Consider the following 13,790-nt stretch of genomic DNA (forward strand, 5'->3'; position numbering starts at 1 on the left):
GTATTGTTGAATAGCATGTCAACATGAACTGTCCAGGTTTACAACTGAAGAATGACCAATTGTGTGAGGTAATAGAGGGCAGCTGCACCCCATAGGGCCATACCCCAACATGAGTCGGTACATTCAGGAGAGGAGGGGGACAAAAATGGGGGAATGATAACATATATAAAAAAGAAACCTCCTTTACAGTCTGATGCTGATTACATGGGCAATGCTTGTGCCTCCACAAAGGCCAGGATAAGGCATAGATAGGCAAATGAAGCCAAATCCATTCTCATTGAAGAAAAGAAAAAGAAAATTAAAGAGATATATAATTTAAGCTTTTTAAATAGCAATCAATATTCTGGATGTAGAGAGATATTTTGTGCACAACCAGTGCATGAAAATGAAAAGACATGATCTTGAGCTATGTGTCCTGTTGGCTTATGGAATTGACAATCACCTACTGCAGTAGATGCTGTTTCAATATTCAAAAAGGATTTTTGAGGTTTCAGGTACAAAATTGGATGATGGTGTGAGGGGGATAAGCTGAATAGCCTTTTCACATTCCTACGTTATTACAATGCAATTTAGGTCACAGCATCCAGTTAATGACTGTTGAAAAGAAGTGCTATTCAAAGTACTTTTTTATTAATGCTTTCTGTTTCCATTTGAATGATCTGTTTTCCTTTTTAGAATTAAAACAATGTGCAAGATGTTTTTACCTGGCTGGGTTCATGAAGAATTTCCCAATGTGGAAAACAGCAATGCGGCTAAAGGACTGCAGGTAAACTGTCAGGGGTTGAATTTCCTCTGTGCATTATATTAACACAGTAGTTATCACACTAATTTTACACAAATGCATTAATCAGTACACTCCCAGGGAAGTTGAACTGCTGGGAAAGAAATTTACTACATCAAGGAAAATAATGCTTGGGCCTAGAATTTCTATGCTGTTTCCAGCATAATTTCAGCATATAATCAGGACAAATAATTTTTTGGGGCAGAAAGCTCCACCTCAAAATCGATCCTTTGCACTTTATGACAAATGACCTAATTGAAATAAATTAGCGAGGGCCAGTGGCACTACCGCTCCAAATCTCCTGTTTTTATGCTTGCAACGCACTTACACTAAGTTAGACTGAGAACTATTAGGCGGAGCTGTTGCCAGGATCAACTGAGAGGTGCATATTTCAGGCAGCCACTGTGGATCTCTGTAACATCAGCCAAGCTGCAGTACGAGCGTGCATTCATCAAGTGACTGACACACATATTACAGGAGAGTTGGGGAACTCATCATCTTTGGCATCACAGCAAGGTAGTAGGAAATAGAGCCATCCAGTTTTGCTTGGGTTGCTGGCTTTCCCAAGGTCCAGGGGGAAATAAATGGCACCCACGTTGCTTCACAAACTCATACAGCAAACCCCCTCAACTACCACAAGAAAGGCTTCCACTCCCTGAATGTACAGATTGTATGTGACAACATTCAAAGAATCCTACATGTCAATGTGAGAAATTGTCACAATGCAGTCATCCTTCAGAATTTGGCCCTCCTTGAACTCTTCAGGGAAGAAAATCATGTCAAAGGATTGCTTGCAAGTGACAAAGCTCATTGTATGTCCTTTTGACTCCACTAAGAGTAGCAGCAGAGAATTGCTACAATGAGGCACACGCCTCTGCAAGATTGGTCATCAAGGAGACTATTAAAGTGTACATGGGCTTTAGGAAAGCTTTTGACAAGGTACCACACAGTATATTACTAGAGAAGATTAAATGGTATAGAATTCAGTGGAGGATTTGATTTTTGTTTCTCCTGCTTTTGTTGTATATGGGCCTCTCCTGCATCTTTTCACCTGCTATTATTTGCACATGCTTTTGTCCTTTCAATATGTTAGCATTATCTCACTAATGATCCTTTATATCACCCATTTTCTATTAAACAGTTTGCAGGCCATTTAACACATTAACTCCCGCTTTGTGATTTGGTATCTTTTGGATCTGTGGTCGGAAGCTCATTTCAGGGTCAAATATGACACCAAGGTTGTGAACAGTCTGATTCAGCCTCAGACAGTTGCCAGGGAGAGGGATGGAGTCGATGGCTGGGGAGCGGAGTTTATGGCAGGGACTGAAAACAATGGCTTCGGTATTTCCAATATTTAGTTGGAGGAAATTTTTGCTCATCCAGTGCTGGATGTCGGACAAGCAGTCTGACAATTAGAGACAGTGGAGGGGTCGAAAGAGGTGGTGGTAGTGAGGTAGAGCTGGGTATCGTCAGCGTACATGTGGAAATTGATGCTGTGTTTTTGGATGATGTCGCCAAAGGGCAACATGTAGATGAGAAATAGGAGGGGGCCAAGGATAACACATTCTTTTCTCTTTACAGGTGCTGACTGACATGCTTTGTGGTTCCAATATTTTCTGTTTTTATTTCAAATATTGAGAATATCCCTATATTCTGCGACTAATGCAGTAATAAAGCTATTGTAATATTAATTCTATATGACAAAAAGTAAACTCAAATTACAATTTTGTTTACTCTGAAATCGCTTTTTATCCTATTCTCTCTCCTCCCCTTTTTAAACTTTAACTTTACTAACATTAATTAATGTATAATTCTAGGTTTTCCTAAACCACGCTGAAGCATTTAGTTTGCCACAAGCACAGATTGGAAAATCATGGACAGCACACATGCGATTTTCCAGTCTGTGCTCACAGCGGGCCACGTACTCCACCACGGGCAAGGAGTCAGAAAATCTACTCGATACTCGATTCTATCTATTCTAACTTCTCCCCATTTATATAAAGTTTAAAATAATTTACTTGTATTGTTTCTTCGGGTTCCTTGCCCCCTCTGTCCATTTTGGAGATAACAGCGACTATAAAAAATGTGCTATTTGATTGGCTAAAAAAGGTCAGTGTTTCAGACAATTGAATGGCAAAGATTGTAAGAATGACCCGGGTGTGTCCTTGACATGAGTAGGTCAATCTTTGGCATGTTTGTCCTTGACCCAACAGGAAAGGTTGCCAATGGATGTCTTTTTTTTGTCTGATTACGCTCCTGTGAAGCACCTTGGTACATTTACTATGTTAAAGGCGCTATATAAATGCAAGTTATTGTTGTTGTTATACTCAGGCAGACGTGGAATAAGAGTGCAATTTATCTTGACTGAAGTGTTTTTTTAAATCCCCATCATTTAAACAACTTCCACGCTTCAAATATCACCTTTTTATAGTTAGTAAAGCAGGTAAATGGTTTACTGACTCTATTATATGATCTGACATTAATGCTACTTACTATATTAGCTGACAAAAGACACACATGTGTTTTGTTTTTCTCCTGTGATGAAATCCTGCACCAAGTAATGTTGTTTAGAGTTCACAATATTTACAATAGATATTTGTTCCTGCATTAAAATGTTGGTCATAGTCAGGTTTTAAAACCCTTGATGCCAGCAGCTTAATACAAGCACCTTAGCCCCTTACAATAACAGGCTCAAAAGTTTCACATTTGTTCACACTTCTGGCAGAATGAGCAAGTGACGAAAGAGGAAACAGCAAAGTGTTAGTGTTCTCTTAGAGGAAAATGAAACCTGGTGTTTCACAAGCAATGGTTGCAAGATGGAAACTTACATTTATCTTAGTATTGTATCAAACAGTACCCTCTAATTAGGTTGAGAAAAGAAACTGAGCACAAATCAACCCTTTCACTTAAGAGCAATTCTATATTATTTGGTAACTTGTGCTCGTATTCTTTACTTCACCTACAACAGAGGATTACTCTGTGACAGCAGTACGTGCGCTGATGCTTATTGGACAGTAATATTAAATTAGAGGGGCATTGAGTTGTGTAATGGACTAGACAATGGCTTATGATCTCTTGTGCAAACTGATGCATTTAAATCAATGGACAGAAAATCAGATGGGCTCTGTAATGGGTGTGTGATCCTTCTCATTCTATTTTCACTTGTGCACTTACATAGGATTACACAGAATATACAGCACAGAAACAGGCCATTCGACCCAACCAGTCCATGCCAGTATTTATGCTCCACTCAAGCCTCCTCCCATTCTTCTTTATCTAACTTTATCAGCATAATCTTCTATTCCCTTCTCCCTCATATGCTTATCTAGCATCCCCTTAAATGCATCTATACTATTCACTTCAACCACTCCCTGTAGTAGCGAGTTCCACATTCTCACCACTCTCTGGGTAAAGAAGTTTCTTCTGAATTCCCTATTGGATTTCTTGGTGACTATCTTCTTTGTGAGATCTTTGATTATTGATAGCCTCTAGTTTTGCTTTTCCCCACAAGCGGAAACACTCTGGGGTCGATTTTGTCGAACCTGTCGGGAAGAAGGCGGGACTTCCCCTTTTGGGTTTCTGACCCGCCTACTTCGACGTCCGGCCAATCCGTGCGATTTTCCCTTGATTGACCTTGTTGAGCCCGCCCAGCGGGCTCAGCAGGCCAATTAAGGGCCACCCGGCAACAGGTGACGTCACAGACTGAAATTTCATCTGTCAAGATTTCTGACAGATGAAATATCAGTGTCTCACAGCTGTTTGAAGCTGTCAAACATTGACAGTCTGATTTCTAAGATGAGTCCTTCTACGCAGACTCATTTAGAAATCTCAGCAGCACTAAAAGCTGCAGGCTGTCACTTTTGGCAGATTGCAGCCGCTCAGCTTTCAGTTCCGGCTGAATGATGCGCTCCCGACGGCTGCAGGAAGAAAGGCTGTTAAGGTAAGTAAAGGTAAGTAAAAGTTCTTTACACACTTTAGACACACCAAACACACTTACCTGTACACTCATGCACCCATCACTCACCTGAGCGGCAACATCGCGACCCCTCCAACTCATTCAACCCGACGGCCCGCTGCTCTAACCTGGCATGGTTTGGAGCCGTCGGGAACCCCCTCAAAATGGGGATTAGGCTAAAAACTGCCTGTTAACTACCTGTTAACAGGCAGTTAATTGACACTAATCCCTTCCCGCCTGGTTTCGGCGGGTCCCAGTGCGGGGCAGGTACCCGCCGCCCCTGAAACTTACGTGGGGTGGGGTTTTGGGCGGGATGGTGTCGGGACCCCCAAAGTCGGGATTTTCCCCCCCTCACATGCCTGAAACCCCTCCTGATGGCTCCCCAAAAATCTAGCCCTCTGTGTCTACTCTATCAGAACCTTTCATAATTATAAAGACCTCTATTAGGTCACCTCTCAGCCTTCTCTATTCAAGAAAAAAGAGACCCAGCTTGTTCATCATATATATCCTGGTATAACCTTGCAGTTCTGGTATCATCCTTGTAAATCTTTATTGCACGCTCTCTGGTGCCTCTATATCCTTTTATAATATAGCAACCAGAACCGTACACAGTACTCCAAGTGTAGTCTAACCAAAGTTTGATACAATTTTAGCATAACTTCTCTACTTTTCAATTCTATCTCTCTAAAAATAAACCCTAGTGCTTAGTTTGCTTTCTTTATGGCCTTATTAACCTGTGTTGCTACTTTCAATGATTTGTGTATTTGTACTCCCAGATCCCTTTGCTCCTCTACCCCATTTAGAGTCTTAGGCCTAGAAATTCAGTAAGGCGCTGCAAGCTTTGCGCCCAGTTACCGCCTAAAGAGGGCTTCTGCGTCAGTATAGGAGGTTGCGCTGATATTGAGATCGGCGATAATGGCGGCGGTAGCCGGTAGCGCTGCGCCGGCACCGATGACGTCATCGGTGTGCGCAGTGCCCCGATGCCAGCCCGACGCCCATATTCAGTTGCCGCCGCCTCCTCCGTGGCGGCCGCTACTAACATCCAGAGACCAGGGCCTTACTGCAGCCTTAGTGGGGCGCATTAAGGTGGAGGTGCGGCCGGCCGCTTTTTCGGCGTCCACCTGCCCGCACCTCCTTCCCCGGCCTCCTCCACCACCCCACCCCGCAGCATTGCCGGCTGCTTTCCGCGAGCCCGGCACTTCTCCGTGGTGCTGGGCTCATTTGCCTGCACAATCCAGCGGCGATCTCCCCGTTGCAGGCACCTCCACCTTAAGAGAAGGAGGAGGCCTGCAGTACCGCAGCCTGCCGCACCGCATCGGGTGGCGCAGCAGCACTTAGAGCGTTGAAATTCAGTTTCAGCGCCCCAAGCGGGGGCGGGCGCACCCTGGAATAGCGGCCGGTTCCGACTTGGGGCGCAAAAAGTGAATATCGGACGGTCGCACATGGCTCCGCGCCCAGCGCTAACTTTTGGCCGTTAGCCAGCTGGCGGGGCCATAGTGAATTTCTAGGCCTTATTTTCCAAATAATATGTGACCTCCTTATTTTTCTTACCAAAATGTAATACCTCACAATTATCTATGTTGAAATTCATTTGCCAATTACAGGAAACTTTTTTTTTATCCGGCACGGACGGGACCGACGTGGTGCCGGTTCATCAAAAATTCTGGATAACCGAGCGCTATAGTAAAAGATAGGGAGAGCTGACAGCTCCGTATAAAGCAACAAACCCTGTTGCTTAGCAACAACTGTAGAACAATGGCCACAAGTTTCAAACATCTCTATAGCTTAGCAACAGCTGCAGCCACACCCTTGCACAGCACAGATGGAAGAAGGCAAATACAATATGAAGTAAAACCTACTCCTGAATTTTGCCGGTTAACCGAGATTTCTGGTTATTTAGGTGCCGGTAAATCGAAAGTTTCCTGTATATGCACATTCTGCAAGTTTATTAATGTCTTCTTGTAGCTTTTTGCAGTCCTCCTCTGTTGTGTATGTAACCTGTTCCACCTTGAGAGCTTAAGCCTGTTCCACCTTAAGAGATGTACTACTTTCTCAGGCTGCTGTAGACGTAATACCGGGGGTGAACACACCGGTATATAAGCACTGTGCAGTAATCTTGTATTCAGTATAGTCCCTACCTCCAACCAGTAAAGACCTGTTTTTGATTGTTATTAATTAGTCTGTGTCTTAATTAACTGGATAACTCACAGATTTAACACTGGCGACGAGTCTGATTCGGACCCTGCGGCAGTCACTCCACGGCAGCTTCGTCCACAGCCAGGACGTTGCAGAGAGGTTTCCACCCTCTCCACCCCACTGGAAGACATCCTGACCTCGGAGCCTCCATCGGCGACCGTCAGCTTCTTCTCCAGCTTGGTGGTGGGTAAGCCGTTGTCTGAGCCGGGCAGCGACACGACAGGCAGTCGACCGCGTTGGCTGCACGAACGGGGCTGGGGGAGCCGGAGGAATAGGGCGCGAGAGCCGCTTCGAGCGGGAGGCGTTTCAACAGAGCGATCGCATCTCCTGATAAGGGCCGAGAGCCGCGAGAGCGATCGCATCTCCAGATAAGGGCTTTGGAGTGCGAGGCGCAGCCGGGCCATCGATCGCAAGCACTGATAAGGGCCGGGCCGCTTTCAAGTGTGAGGCGCAGCCAGGCCATCGATCGCATCCGCTGATAAGGGCCGCACTCGGGCGATCGCGGCGAAGATAAGGGCCGCACTCGGGGGCTGAAGGGAGACGGCGTCGGGGGACGGGTGAAGACCGCCAAGCGCGGGAAAACCGCCATTTTGTGGGCGGAGGACGACGGCAAGAGCGGGAAGCCGCCATCTTTGATAACAAGTAAAGAAAATAAAATCTGAGAAATTGCAAATCTACAATGCCTAAACACGGGAATATTAGCACCTTTGATAGTGACCTCGAAGATTGGGCCATATATGTTGAAAGAGTAAAAAATTATTGTAAGGCCAATAAAATTCGTGACCAAGATAAAGCTCTAACATTATTAAATTTAATGGGTGCGAAGACATACGGGCAATTGAAACACCTGTTATCACCAGATGAACCGGCGGATAAGACGTTCGATGAGATTGTTACTGTCCTGAAAGATCATCTGAACCCCACGCCGCTGATGCTAGCGGAACGATTTAAATTTTACGACAGAAGGCAGCTACAGCATGAAAGCAATGCTGAATATTTGCTGGAATTGCGTAAATTAGCGAAATATTGCCAGTTTGGAACGGGACTGACAGATGCACTACGAGACAAATTTGTGTGTGGTTTATTTAAACAGGATACACAAAAGCGACTGCTCGAGGAGAATGAGCTGTCGCTTGAGAAGGCGGTCACTATGGCAGCAGCACACGAAGCCGCAGCGAGAGGCACGGCAGTAATGCAGCTACGGTCACCGGAGCTCAGTGCACACAAATTGGGTGTGAGTTCTGGCAAATGTTATCGTTGTGGAAAGACAACGCATGATCAGAACCAGTGTTGGTTTAAAAACCAAGAATGTAGAACTTGTGGTAGGCTTGGACACATAGCTAGAGTATGCAGGTCAGGGAAGAAGACCAGCAACAAGAAGTCACCGCAAGGAAAATACGCAAAAGTACACAAGGTGGCCGAACAGGAGTCCGATTCAGATGCTAGCAGTATTGAACTGGCTAGCTTAAGGGTACTCAACGTTGGTAAGGGTGCAGACCTCCAGACAATTTGGGTTACTCTTCAGATAGAAGGAGTCCAAGTAAAAATGGAATTGGACACTGGATCGGCATTGTCGGTCATGAATAAGAAAGATTACAGAAGGTTATTCCAACATATTCCCCTACAGGATACGGAGATTATATTGACAACCTACACGGGGCAGAGAGTGTACCCCATCGGGACAATAAAGGTTGCAGTGGCCAACAAGGGCGAAGGAAGTCAAATAATGGACTTATATGTGCTACCGGAGGGAGGTCCACCACTACTAGGCCGGGAGTGGTTTAGAAACATAAATATGGACTGGCATTCGCTAAAAGCCATAAAGAGTGAGAACTCGGTGCAGATAATCAGCCCAGACTCTAGAACTGATGATGGTAAGACCAACCCATGTGCAAAAGACAAAGTTTCAGCACAGAATTCCACTGAGCAACAACAACATAGTTTAACAGAGAATTCTGAGTCTGTCAAGTCTACTGATATGCACATTTTTGAGGGACACTGGGCTCGAACTCAACTCCATTTCAAACTACAACAGCAATTAGAACAAATGATTCGCCGTTTTGAGCAAGAGATGAATGAAATAAAAAAGTTCTTTGTTACAGAGTGGGAGAATCTGGAAAGGCAACAGAAGCAACTGATGGAGAAAATGGAACAGGAGCACACCAACCATCTGCGCGAGGAGGCCGAACGAATCAAAGCTGATTCAGGTTCTGAAGGTGCGTGCCATAATCTGGTGTCAGAAGAGTTAACGGTCAGCCAACTCCTTCATATGCTGAGGGACAAGACTCTGAAATGGGAAAAACTTGAACACGAGCTGCGATCTTCAAAGGAAAAGGGTTCGGAGCTCTCAAAAGTCATTGAGATGGCTGATGTGACGACACAGACTGAAACGACTGCAACAGAGCAGCCATTGGATGCCAAAAGTACGCTGACTCACGTCAATGTAGAACAACAGACCGCTGAAACAGCTGCTCCGGTAGAGGGATTGCATAGTCCGATCAATCAATCTCCAAAGGAAGTTGAAGTATTAAAATCACAAATGAGGTCACTAGTAAACGACTTGCTGAAAGCCCAGAAAAAGCTGGATGCAGAGGTACACATGAAGAAGTCTCTTCAGGAAAGATGTCTGGATTTGGAACAAGAGCTGGCTAACGTCCAGCTGGGTATGGAGGAAATAGACGACCCTCTCACTGGTCTAGCTCAGGACGACACCGAATATTACCATGACCTGGTGGACGACACCGAATATTACGATGTCCTGTCCTGCCCAGCTTGTAACTTCGACTCCCAAAGTGCAGAAATCATGGAGGAGCACCAAAAGTCTACGGAACATCGGGAGAAGCTGGCTCTATGACGGAAACAGGAGGAAGAGAAGGAGGAACTGCGCATGCAGCTGGCAGCTGTGGCAGCTGACAATGGAGCCCAGAGAGTCTCCAAGAAGCAGAAAAGGAAAAGTAAAAACAGAAGATGACCCATCTGAACCATTATCACCTCTACCAGATCACACACGTGGTCCCTCCGAACGGAGCCAAATCAGTTTGGAAGTTCAAGCTGTTAAATCCATGAAAGGACTATTGAATGAGTAACGTGAACCGACTACACCACAGAGATTGAATCTGTGAACTGTTTTCCGCAGAGACTGAATCTGTGATATGTTACGTTAAACATGAAGTTATATATGTATATATGTTATTACGTTATGTTAAATGGGGGGGATGACTATAAAGCTAAGAAGGGAGGAGTGTTGTGTATGTAACCTGTTCCACCTTAAGAGAGCTTAAGCCTGTTCCACCTTAAGAGATGTACTACTTTCTCAGGCTGCTGTAGATGTAATACCGGGGGTGAACACACCGGTATATAAGCACTGTGCAGTAATCTTGTATTCAGTATAGTCCCTACCTCCAACCAGTAAAGACCTGTTTTTGATTGTTATTAATTAGTCTGTGTCTTAATTAACTAGATAACTCACAGATTTAACATCCTCAAAACTCACAATCCCCCCTCTCCCTCCCACCCCCCATGTGGTGTTCTCTGCAAATTTAGAAATTGTGTTTTTGATTCCAAAGTCTAAATCGTTAATATAAATTGTGAACAACAGTGGTCCCAGCACTGATTCTTGTGGGACCTCACTTCCCACCTTCTGAATAGCTACCCTTTACCCCTACTCTCTGCTTTCTGTCTTGCAGCCAGCTAGCTATCCATTCTGTTACTTGTCCCCGATTCCGTATGCTCTGACCTTATTCATTAGTCTATTATGTGGTACCTTATTGAAGACCGTTTGGAAATCTAGATATATTACATCCACTACTTACCCTTGTCCCCTTGTCTACTCTCTCTGTTACCTCTTCAAAGAATACAATGAGGTTGGTCAAGCAAGACTTTCCCTTTTGAAATCCATGCTGACTATTCATTATTATGTTTAATATGCCCAGGTGATGCTTTATACCTAAGCATTAGAGGAAAATCTGCTTCATTATTCCTAAGAAGCCTTTCCTGGCACCTATCTGCTTTGGTGCTCAGCTTCTCCCGTAGGTAGGCTCCCCTTGTGGGGAGTTGCAGGCACAGACTTGTAGCTTAATAATGGTGTAGCATGTTGGTACACAAATAGCCAAGAGAGAGGGGAAGCTTTTAGCCCATCAGTCTGAACTAGATTTGAACTCACACACTAGACGTAAAAGGACATCTTGCAAATCCATTGCATCACACAGTACCCACTGAGCCTATTGTCCCATCCAATCTCAAGGGATTTTGCTACTAGCTAGCATGTTACAATTGACTTAAAGTAAAAGTACAAGTGCTGGGACTAGCAACCCTGAGCATCCTTCCTGTTAAAAAACCTTTGATTTTGCTTGAAAATCTGAAATGAAAGTGAAACTACTGAATTTATGATAAACAAGTGGAAAATTGTTGTCAGGTATTCAGTAAATGGAGCTCACCCACACAGAAGCGATACCAAAGGTTTTTTTTTAAATCTTATTCAGCAAAAAGACCTATGATATTTTCATGACATTCATCCAGTTTTGCATTTATTTCCATTGTAGAAGAAAGATGAAGTTCCCTTTTTACATTCTGCAGTGCTCTTGATGTACAATGATCCGCCAATATCAGAAGTAAAGGAAGATTTGCTGCCAAAAAACAACAAAAGCTCAATCCAGAATGTGCATGGAAATTCTAAACAACAAATAGACCAAGCAGGTTTTGAGAACCCAATTCTGGATACTCCAGAAGCTCATAATTCTGATCTATTTCAACCAAATGAGGATGCAGAAACCATTGGCTATAAGCCCCAAATCTCCAACAGGTGCCAGATGGTGAATTTATCACACAATGGTGACCAATCAATTCAAAAGGATGGAAGTAATCAAGCAGAAGAATTCAAAGGGTTCAGCACTCCAGTTTTTGACAGGATAGTTGATATTTCCACTATTGGTGTAATCCCAGATATCAACGCAGATTTGATGTCTAGCCATAGTGGGGCACAAGATGATCTAAAGTATGTCCTTAAGAAGGAAAAGGCTCAGTTCCCAGTCGATGAGCATCATAGAATATACGTGACAGAGGAGCTGTTTAAAGAGCAAACTCTACTACCGGATGAATTTGTTGATTGTTTACTGCACTTAGAAGAAGACTCCATTGATATAAAGTCTGTCTTCACCCAGATTGTGGCTATTCAGTGACACTGCTTTAGCAGATGCCAAAATCTGTTCCTTGGCTCTTCAAGTCTCCAGAAGTTGTATTATTTTCCGTAAATTCGTGAGCTGTGTGCAGGTTATTTAACTTAGGCCGTGCTCACAGAAGTAGAGGGCTTGAGTATAAAATTATCAAGCTTCGAAAAGACTAGAAATTGGAAGAATTGATTATTTTTCCCACAGAATGTATATGTGGAATGAGCTGCTAGCAAAAGCAATTAATGTTATATTAAATAACAACAGAAAATGCTGGAAAAACTCAGCAGGCCAGGCAACATCCGTGGAGAGAAATTAGAGTGATGTTTCGGGTCTAACCCTTTTTCAAACTGGAAAGGAAATAAAATTGATCAAAGACAGGGCTGCGATAGAACAAAAGAAGTAAGAGAAATAAGAGAGACATTAAGAGGTATTCAAAACGAGACGAGGTGGTAATAGGACAGTGGAGACAAAAGATGGCAAGATTAGGTGTGAAGTGTACTGGCAGGATGGGAGATAGCTGCCGTGTGGGAGAGAGAAAAAAAAGGAAAGGGGGAGGGAAGGGAAGATCCAAAACAAAGGGGTGGAAAAAAATATAAGTAAAAATGTAATAGGGGCCGAGGTTATGATCTGAAATTGTTGAACTCGATATTGAGTCCAGAAGGCTGCAAAGTGCCTAATCGGAAGATGAGGTGCTGTTCCTCGAGTTTACGCTGAGCTTCCGTGGAACAATGCAAGAGGCCAAGGATGGTGAGGTCCGAATGGGAATGGAGCGGTGAATTAAAATGACAGGCGACCGGAAGCTCGGGGTCACCCTTACGGACTGAACGGAGGTGTTCCGCAAAGCGGTCACCCAATCTGCGTTTGGTCTCCCCAATGTAGAGGAGACCGCATCGTGAGCAGCGAGTACAGTATACTAGATTGCAAGAAGTACAAGTAAATCGCTGTTTCACCTGGAAGGGGTGTTTGGGGCCCTGGACAGTGGGAAGAGGGGAGGTATAGGGGCAGGTGTTACATCTCCTGCGCTTGCACGGGACGGTGCCTGGCGAAGGGGAAGGGCTGTTGGGGGTGATAGAGGAGTGGACTAGGGTGTCTCAGAGGGAGTGGTCCCTACGGAATGCTGAAAGGGGAGGGGAGGGGAAGATGCGTTTGGTGGTGGGATCACTGGAGGTAGCGGAAATGGCGGAGGATGATCCTTTGGATGTGGAGGCTGGTGAGGTGAAAGGTGAGGACAAGGGGAACCCTATCGTGGTTCTGGGAGGGAGGGGCAGGGGTGAGGGCAGAAGTGCGGGAGATAGAACGGACACGGTCGAGGGCCGTGTCAACCACGGTAGAGGGGAATCCTCGGTTGCGGAAAAAGGAAGACATGTCAGAAGCACTGGTGTGGAAGGTGGCATCGTCGGAGCAGATACGGCGGAGACGGAGAAACTGGGAGAATGGAATAGAGTGTTATATTAACCCCTTCTTAAAAAAGAGTAGGCAAAATATCTGATAAAGAAGAGAATTGAAGGTTTCAAGATTAAGGAAAGAAATAAGTGGTCAAGTTCTCTAAGGAACGTGATGCCTACTGTACTCATGGGTCCATGGATGAGCTAACTGTGGATGCAGCCAGTTAAAATAGTGTTGGCAGTAAGGTTGGATTAGTATCCCTGGAATTTTGCTTAATTACCTTGAATTCAACATATTAATATAA

The 13,790-nt window shown here is 44.4% G+C and overlaps 1 protein-coding gene across 1 annotated transcript in view; it reads left to right on the plus strand.

The window, feature by feature from the left end:
- il23r (interleukin 23 receptor) overlaps positions 1 to 13,320 on the plus strand; it is a 146,793-nt gene extending 133,473 nt beyond the window's left edge. The window contains exons 15-16 of the mRNA XM_085982739.1: positions 676 to 766; positions 11,474 to 13,320. Of these exons, the coding sequence (XP_085838865.1) occupies positions 676 to 766; positions 11,474 to 12,109 (727 nt within the window). The 3' untranslated portion in view covers positions 12,110 to 13,320. The remainder of the gene's footprint in view (positions 1 to 675; positions 767 to 11,473) is intronic.
- Positions 13,321 to 13,790: the final 470 nt, after the last annotated feature.

Source organism: Somniosus microcephalus, chromosome 3, assembly GCF_052327205.1.
Source record: "Somniosus microcephalus isolate GS21.2 chromosome 3, FLI_Smic_1.0, whole genome shotgun sequence".
Classification (NCBI taxonomy): Eukaryota; Metazoa; Chordata; class Chondrichthyes; order Squaliformes; family Somniosidae; genus Somniosus; species Somniosus microcephalus.